At 53.8% G+C, this 8,975-nt stretch overlaps 1 protein-coding gene across 1 annotated transcript; it reads right to left on the bottom strand.

Annotated features, from left to right (window-relative positions):
* Positions 1-5,995: 5,995 nt before the first annotated feature.
* Il13 (interleukin 13) lies at positions 5,996-8,645 on the bottom strand. Its single transcript, XM_046467681.2, has 4 exons — positions 8,461-8,645; positions 7,447-7,500; positions 7,102-7,206; positions 5,996-6,778 (listed from the first exon to the last, which is right to left on the bottom strand). Exons 1-4 carry the CDS (start codon positions 8,635-8,637, stop codon positions 6,671-6,673), a joined length of 444 nt encoding a protein of 147 aa, XP_046323637.1. The 5' UTR covers positions 8,638-8,645; the 3' UTR covers positions 5,996-6,670.
* Between the last annotated feature and the right edge of the window lie 330 nt (positions 8,646-8,975).

Raw genomic sequence — 8,975 nt, 5'->3', positions numbered from 1 at the left:
CTATTTGCATGGTGCCTGGCGAATCAAAAAAGCCAGCTGTTGATATAAGCAGCAGCATTTGGAATCAGCTGAATCCAGATTCACCCAGGGTGAGGAAGAGTGGAGAATCATGGGGCCCCAGGTTCCTGGCTCAGGGAGCTGCCCTTCAAAAAGATGGTGGTTTAGGAGGGCAGGTGGTGGTTTGGAATGGTAAATTGAGGTGTGACCACAGATCTGAGCATGGAGGAAATTCTTAGTCTATAGACTAAGCTACAGGGGGAAAATGTATCGTCAGGGGTCAAGGGAAGAGCAGGACAAGAAATGACGTAAGATACACCAGAACACTGGGAGGTAACGAGGCAGAAGAGGGGGCAGGAGACCTGACAAGAGGCCCTGGGCAGGGCAGGCTAAGAACCCAGATATGAGAGTCTCAGAAAGGAGAAGCAAGTGGTCAGCACATCAGATGGTCCTCATAGGTGAGGCAAGATAAGGCACAAGACTGTCAGCTGGATTCAGCGATGAACTGATAAGTGGTGACATCTGTGAGATGGTTTCCGAGTGCAGTGGGAACAGATGCAAGCTGGAAGGAGCCTGTGGTGTGTGAAAGGCAGACTTTGCTGGGGTTCAGGCTGCAAGGGGGATGGAGGCCTGGTTTATAGTTGCATTTCGATGGAATCTTCTGGAGCACAGGCCTCCCCAGCTCAGCAAATGGCAACTCTATCCTTCAAGTTGCTCCTAAAAATCTCACGCACCCACATCCAACCTCCTCACAGCCTCTGTACTGTGTTCAGACTTAATGATATAATATTGTTGGAGGGATATGAGGGTGTAGGGATGAGACGAAATTGGCCTTCAGTCACTAACTGATGAGGTAGGACAATGGACGCCAGGAAGTTACTTTTGTAAATGTTTTAACTTTTCTTTTTTCCTTTCTTTTTTTGGTACCAGGACTCAAACCCAGCGGAGCTTAACCACTAAGCCACATCCCCAAACCTTTTTAATTTTTGAGGCAGGGTCTTGCTAAGATGCTGAGGCTGGCTTCGCACTTGTGATCCTCCCGCCTCAGGCTCCCAAATTCCTGGGATTATAGGCATGCACCACCATGCCTGGCTTAAATCCTTCAACTTTTCTATAATAAGAGACTTTAAAGCCTTAAAGGGGCTGGGAGCATAGCTCAGTGATAGTGTGCTTGCTGAGCATGGGCCGGGCCCTGGGTTCAATCCTCAGCGCCCCAAAAAGCAAAACAACAATAACAACAAAAACTTCTATGGATAGCAAACTTAATATTTAATATTTCTTAATGTCATGTACACCTTTGTATGTATTTATGTCCATAATATCTTACATATTTATGTAAATATGTGTGTTGATATTTACATTAATCCATACATACTCTCACACACACATCTTCCAGAATGTTCCTACCTCTCACTCCCCCACCGCCATGTCTCCTCTCATTTCCTGCCTGGATTTCTTTGGGAGCCTCATGGCCCACCTTCCTTACTTCTCACAGCAGCCAGAATGGTTCTGTCAAAACCTGAGTCAGAGGGATTCCTAACGGGGGGGGGGGGGGGGGGCCTGGCGGGTCTCCTGGCCCTTGCCGGCCACCTTCCTGGGCTGCAGCCACGTGGAAGAAACGGGTGCCATTTGCAGTGCCCTCTCGCTGGATGCTTTTCCTCCCATATGCAAATGGATCTCTCCCAGCCTCCCTCCCTCTCCCTGGGCCTCTGTTCTCATCCTTCTCATGGGGGAGGATCTCCCAGACCGTCCTGGCCGCCTCTGGAGCACACTTGGGCCACCTGACACGCCCTGTGCTGCTGCTTCATGTATTCTGTCCCCCACTAGAAGTAACCTTGCTTTGTTCATCGTGGATCCCAGCACCTAGAACAGTGTCTTCCATCTAGCAAGGTCTCAGTCAGTTCTTGTTGAATGAGTGAGTGGATGGAGCTCCGATTCACAGAGGGGCAACTGAGATGTGGCCCAAGAGACAACAGCAGAAGTCAGGGTCACAGTGGGACTCCAAGACAGGGCTGGTTTTACTGGGGAGTCCCTGCTGCAAGCCCTGGGCTGCATGTTCTGCCCACATCCCTAAGAATGCAGGGGAAGGAACCCTGAGCACAGATGCAGGGAGGACCCTGCTCGAGGGCACAGGAGCTAAGGTGGATACAGTTGGCCTCTGGCTTCGGTGAGCAGGTGGACACATAACTGCGCAGGCTGCCGTCCTCTGTTCTTTGAGAAGCAGGTGGAAGTCTTTCTCCTGAGAGGGGAGTCTGCTGAAGAGTCAGCAGAAATCTTCTGTCTGTCCCAGGATCACTCTCAGAGCTGGACTGGCCACCGACCCTTTCCCATCTCCCTCCCATTGGCTCCTCTGACCCAGCCTGGCAGGCCAGGGCCAGGAGAAGATCCCCAGGAATAGAGTACCCTCCTCTCTCTCTAGGTCAATGAAGGGTTATGACTGGCCCAAGAGGCCCAGCCCAGGTAGAAGCGGTGGGCCCCTTGCCAGGCTGTAGGTGCTGCCTCTCAGGCCCCTGCAGGTCCCCAGCCCCTCTCTTGGGAGAGCCAAGGGTCAGGAGAATCCTGCTGGGCCCTTCACCTGCCCCAGTCCTAATCAGCTTCTCCAGGGATCAGATACCAATCTCAGGTTCTTGTCACTTTTTTAAATTTAAATTTCTTTGTTCCCCATTGGGAAATAAACGTATGCTTATTATAGAACTTGTGGGAAACAAAGAGTAGAAGAAAGAAGAGTAAATCAATGAGAAATTGCTTTTCCTGGTGTGATGTTCACTTTGGGTCCTCTGGTGTAGGCCTGGGGCTGGGCAAGGGTTCATAGATCTTCTGGTCTGGGCAGCCAATGGGTCATAGGGGCCACCATGGCTGACTTGGGCCTTCCTCCCCACGTGGGTTTCAGGAAAAGCCGTGTGGCCCCCGCAGTCTTGTCCATAGTGATGTAGAGGACGAGCTGACGAGAGTTGCTATATTTAATTTGGGTGTCTGCGTCACCTCTGACCACACAGCAGCCGAGGCAGTGCACTGGGCTGGAGGCGTTTCTGAGCTGAGCGACACTGAGAGAGAACCACTTTCCACAAGAAAAGGCCCCGGGGAAGGGAAGGGAGAGAGCGCAACAGAAAGTGAGGTCGTAAGTAGAAAATTGCTTCTGGGATTTCAAATGGCTTCGTCATGGGGCCCTCCCTGGCTGCTGAGAAATCAGTTGATCTGGGAAAGTTCGTTGGAAACCATGTACCCTGTCGCTTTTGGGTGGAGCTGAGAAATGAATGAAGATAATGATGCCTCATGACTTTTATTTTTCAGGGTAGAGAGGGCATTGTGTGGGAGGCCAACTGTGGACATACGCCTTGTCCTGGCCAGCCTGGATCTCCGGGAGCTTGACATGGCCCTAGTGTCCAGGCTGGGCATACCTCCTGGAGCACCGTCAGCCTCCACCGATGGCCATCCCAGAAGGGGGCCAGGCTGAGGGAGGAGCAGGGTTTGGGTTTGTTACAACTGACCAGCTCACTGACTGGAGAGACTGAGCCGAAGACACCTCCCCATTGACCATAATGAAAACGTGATAAGCTGATAGACTGATAACCCCAGCCTTCAGGCTGATCCTCTGCCACAGGACACAGAGGCTGGTCTAGTCCCCTGGTCCTGCTCCTCCTCATCCTGAGCCTGCAGGGGCCAGCCTCAGAGAAACCCCTGAGGTGACTTGCAGTGTTTTCTGACACCTCATCTGAGCAGCAAACAGAGGTGTGTTTCACAGGAAACTCACGCTCGTGTCTCGCTTCTCACTTGAGCCCTGGCCCCTCTTCCAGTGAAACCTCCCCGACCTAGGGTTCCAGGTGGCACCAAGGGGCTCCCCACCCTGGGCCCCCGGCTGCCATTTGCCTCCCACTCATAACTACCCTTATCTCTTCTCAACCCTTCTCTCCTGGTCCTGTTAAGGATTTGCCGTGTCTATGGAAGAGGCCAGGCCCTATCCTGAAAACTCAGCAAATACCCAGGGGTCGGTCCCCAGGCCACGATGCTCCCAGCCACTGTGGCTGACACCTACCTTTTTTTTCTATTTCTTTTCTTTCTCATTCCTGACCGGGCCACCCCACTATTGTCACCAGCAGCAGCTTGGTTCTGTGCCTCTGAAAGGCATCCCTCTTCCCTGGAAGGCCCTGTACCTACTCCGGCCCACTGCACACCACTGGGAACCCACAGGTTCCCCTGTTTGGGGGACAAGTCTCCTGAGACTGGCAGGAGCTTTGGCAGGGCTGAGGATGTGGCAAGCTGTGGACCCCTAGTGGCAGGGCCTGGCACAGCCCATCTGCTCTGTGCACCAGCCCCCAATACCGCCTGAAAGAGTGGGTGGCTTGGAATGCATCCTGGGAAAAAAATCCTCAGGGACCCAAATGCCAGTCTTCGTTCTTGAGGGATTCCCATGAATTTCATTGGATGAGTCTCCATCTTTTTGAACAGACAGGCCAAATAATTGGTCATGGAGAGGGGCGGAAAAGATAAGTTTGAAATTCATGCTACTGGAGAATGGATCACTAAATTCAGTTTAAGAGAGAAAAAACATTACTTTTTCATAAATATTCTTGGTCTGAAAGTCCCAGACTGGATGGAGAGGGACGCTAAGAGCCTGGCTTACCCACTCCACTGTGTGGTGCTTTCCAGCCTCCTCTACCTCCCAGGAAGCAGTGAAGCCTCACGTCCAGAGGGCAGGGGGCCTCCCAAGGGAGAGCAGCCTCCCCGTTTTTAAGTTCTCTGTGGTGCCAAGCCTCAGGCCATGTGATGCCTTGTCCTCAGCAGCCCAGGTGGCTTATACCCGTGGGGTCACAGGTGGTCCTCAGCCAATGTAATGGGACTTAGGTCCTGTGACCTCCTTGGCACTCCAGAGAGCCAGTCCCAGCCCTGTCCACACAGTCCTGTGTCCCCTCCCCAGGCCTTCTCCCCCTGGCTGAGCATCCCCAGCTCCCAGCCCAGTTCCACTCCTTCTTCCCTCTCCTTTCCCCGCAGCAGTGAGGTAAGGAATGGAAGGGCTGGTTCCTGAGTACTCAGCTGCAGCCATCCTTTTGCTGGGAGACACACCACCCTAGGGTGCCTGCCTGCCAGTGTGAGACTGCCCTGGTAACCCTCCACCCATGCTGCAAAGCATCTCGTCCTCTGGAGCCACCCTCTGCTCTGGGCACCTCCCAGAGGGGCTGAGAGGCAAGGCTTCAGCTGAGGGCTGTTGCTTCCAGACTCCAGGGACGCTGGGCCCACAGGAGAGTAAAAGAGACCTGCTCTGCGGAGTGGGGCAGCTGGGGCCCTTGCACCCATTCTGGTCCATCCTGGTCCAGAGGCTGCGAGCGGATGCCTCTGTTCACAGAGGGGGTGGAGAGCACTTCCTCCTGAGTGGTGTCCAGACATGGAAGGGGCTGTCTCAGGAAGCAGACAGTGTACTCCCTGTCAATGGGGGTGCCCAGCAGGCTGATGACAGGGAAATAGTGCCCTCAGACTGATGGCACTCAGGCAGGCGGAGCCATTGAGAACATGGGCTTTGGACTTGGAGTGAACTTGGGTTCAAACTCTGGCTTTGATCCCTAGTGACCTTGGGTGAGCCACCTAGTCTCCTGAGCTTCAGAGTCCTCCTCTGCCCTTTAGGGTGATATGAGAGTGTGTGGGCCGTGCCAACACAGCTGGACACAGCTGGAGTCGTGGTAGTGATTCATCTTGGAGGTCTTCCACCCATTCCACACCCTCCTTGAACCTTGACATGCCAGCTCCAGCTTCCTCTCTGCACTGTGGGTAGCCCCCAACCCCAAGGCCATGTGCCTCCAATCCCAAGGGTTTGCTTACTCTTTCCAGCTCAGGTCTCGCACCTCACTCCCCTTCCTCCCACCAGCCTGCCTCTCACAGAGCTCCTCGAAGTTCTGTAACCAGACAGGTGTCCCCAGAGGCCAAAAAAGGGCAAACATCATCAGGCTTATCTGTCACCATCTTTATTTCTGGCTTCCAGTTTGGCACAATGAAAGAGCTTGTTCAGTGACCCCCCTCCCCCAGTCCACACACATGCGGCCTTCATTGTTGTAGGCCTCCTTTCCATATATTATTAACTCTTTGCTAACATATTTAATACTTAACTTTAAATATGAGGACAAAATAATAAATTACTCCTTGGCCCCAGAGCCCCAGTGAGGTAGCAGGATTGTGTGCACAGTACTTGTTACTAGGGACCCCACCAATGCCCACTGCTTTCCGCTAGAGCCCCAAGTCATAGGCACTCAGGCAGCGAAAGCCTCCCCCACCCCAACACTAACAGACACTCACTTAAATAACACACAATAATAAATAAGACTAAGAAGAAATGGGCCTGAGCTGTCTCTGCTTCAGTCAGTCACCCTGTGTGAAGCAGGTCCCTGTCTGGCAAGAACAGCACCCACTGGAATGCTACCCCTAGGGAGGGGTCCAGGTGCAGGGAAGTGTCTTCACTCCGGGTCCCTTGAGCTCGGAGCCCTGGACAAAGGAGGCCACTAGGCTGAGCCCCAGGCACCCAGGCAAGGGTTGGTACAGCTGAAGGCAGGTGGCACAGGCTGAGGTCTAAGCTAAGGCAATCTTTCCCTTCCCCCCTCCTCCCCATGTCCCCCACAGTTTCTGACATTGGTAAGAAAATGAATCTGCAACTTCAATAATCAGGGCCCATTTCTGCATATCTCATGCTTCAGGGGAGCTTTCCATGGCGAAGAAGACACCGTAAATGACTGAGCAGTTTCTTCACAAACTGGCCCACTTCAATTTTGGTGTCCGGGATGGGCATGGTGGAAGCCTGCTGCAGGACAGAGAAGCCAGCGCATTAGTGGATGTCATGGGCAAGGACAACCAGGGGCTTTCCAGGGATTGTCTTGTTTAATCCTCACAAAAGTCCCCCGAGGTAGTACTGCCATTATCTGTACTTTACAGAAGTGGAAACTGAGGCTCAAGCAGGAGACCTTGAGCCCAAGGCCTGTCAATCCCAAAGGCCATGTTCCTATTGCCATCGTGGACCCACTCCTGGGTGGACACACACTTCAGGTACTCAGCCTTGTTCCCTGGGAGCTCCCTGGGACCCAGGAGTGGGTGTGGGAGGGGCCTGGGGTGTGGGGGGAGCCTTACCCCAGCAGTGTTCTTGTGTGTGCAGAGGCCACTCAGCATTCTCTGGGTCTTCTGGATGGCACTGCAGTTGGAGACCTTGATCAGGGAGTCCAGGGCTGCACAGTACTGTGGGAGAAGACCACAGGTGTCAGGCCTTGTGGGGGGAGGCTATGTGTTTATAGGAAGAGGGCCTGAGAGCCTGGCAGAGGTGGGTCTGGGTTGGGGGGAAGAGCCCCAGTGGTAAGGAAGAGAGGATAGCTCTTGAAGCTCATTGGGAAAGCCCCAGAGTATGAGTGAGGCTCAGAGAACACAATCCCAAGGCCTATAGCTGCTGCCACTTCCCCACCAGTAGCCAAAGGACCTTACCTCGCCAGCTGTCAGGTTGACGCTCCACACCATGCTGCCATTGCAGAGGGGAGCCTGAGGGAGCAAAGTGACAGTGAGCAGATGGCTGGTAGGGCCCCAGCCAGCCTGGGGCCAGGTCCCCACCAGGATAGTCCCCACTAGTACCCCTGGTATGGCACCATCAGGCCTGGCAACCCCTCAGCACTCCTGAGCTTCATTTTCTGCTCTGCATAAGGGGCTGGGGACTCATTATAGAGGGTCCTGGAGCTGAGGGAGAAAAACTGATAAGTGATAAGCTTTATTTAAAGCTCGCCACACCTAGGGTAGAGGACCTGCAGAGAAGGGCCCTGAGCCGGGTTGGGTGAGGGAGGTGGTGGCTCAGTCTGCGGTTGATCAGGACAATTCAGATGGGGGGCAGTGGGGTCTGGGGAATTAGGTACCTGTGCTCTGCAGTAGGGGTACTACAGTTAGGAACCCTCTGGTGTCCACCAGGCCTGGTTTGAACCTAGCCTCCGTCAATTAACCTCACTGAATTTTAGCAAAATGGGGTCATGGCGCCTGCCTCTGGAGGTGTGGCCAGCAATACAGTGACATGTTAAACTGCCAGCAGCAGGCCTGGTGTGAGCCAACGCCAGTGAGGAGAGGGGCCAACTCTGTGAGGACTCCTCCCACAGAGCGGGCTTCACCAACCGCTAACAATGATGGCTGGCTTACTGTGTTCAAAACCCAGCTGGCAAATTCCAAATGGTTCTAGGAGGACCTTGACCCTTCTCTGCTAACAACTGGCTGAAAAGGAGCTGTCAGTGGTAAGGCCAGACCAGGGGGCAGCTGGTCCCTAGAAGCTCTGCTGGACTCCTTCAGAGGTCATATTGCTACACCCCCCCACACACACCCCTTATGGCCTGGCCTGGCCCTTCGTCTGCGGGGCTTTTCTTCACCCACAGGTATACAGGTCCAGGCCCAATCTGCTCATGACCTCTTCCTAATAGCGCCCACCTTGCCCCTCAGAGCCTTGCCTGGCCAGTCCATACTCACCTTCTGGTCCTGCGTGATGTTGACCAGCTCCTCAATGAGCTCCCTGAAGGCTGGGGATGGAGGAGGCACTGGGCCTGGGGCAGCAAGGCCACCGAGGCAGGCAAGGGTGAGGACCACAGTCAACCAGAGCGCCATGAGACCCAAAGCCAGCACAGAACAGAGGAACAGACGTGTCATGTGCTGGTCAAAGCTGAGTGGCTTGTGGCCTTTGCTTCTTGTGGCAGCTTTTTATAGGCCCAAATGGTGACGCCTCATACCCTGGCCTCCGCTTTGTCGGGCACTATCTAGAAACCACATCTTTACTCATCTTGATTTTACTTTGTGGAAAATCCAGCATCGTATAAAGGAAAGAGCTTGATTTCTAGTGGATTTATCAAGAAGGATCTAGTACAGAGTTTCCAAGGTTGGAATGGCTGAATCCCAGGTGTTGGTGAGAGGGCCCTGAGGGTGGCCTGGTGGCAGCAGTTCCTCCTGGTGACCATCCTGAGCTCCTGGACAGCCAACCCAATTCTGAA

The sequence above is a fragment of the Marmota monax genome, unplaced genomic scaffold (assembly GCF_021218885.2).
Source record: "Marmota monax isolate L192 unplaced genomic scaffold, Marmota_monax_Labrador192_F-V1.1 WCK01_AAM20220418_F8-fsc00199, whole genome shotgun sequence".
Lineage (NCBI taxonomy): Eukaryota > Metazoa > Chordata > Mammalia > Rodentia > Sciuridae > Marmota > Marmota monax.
This window is presented reverse-complemented; position numbering and strand designations above follow the sequence as displayed.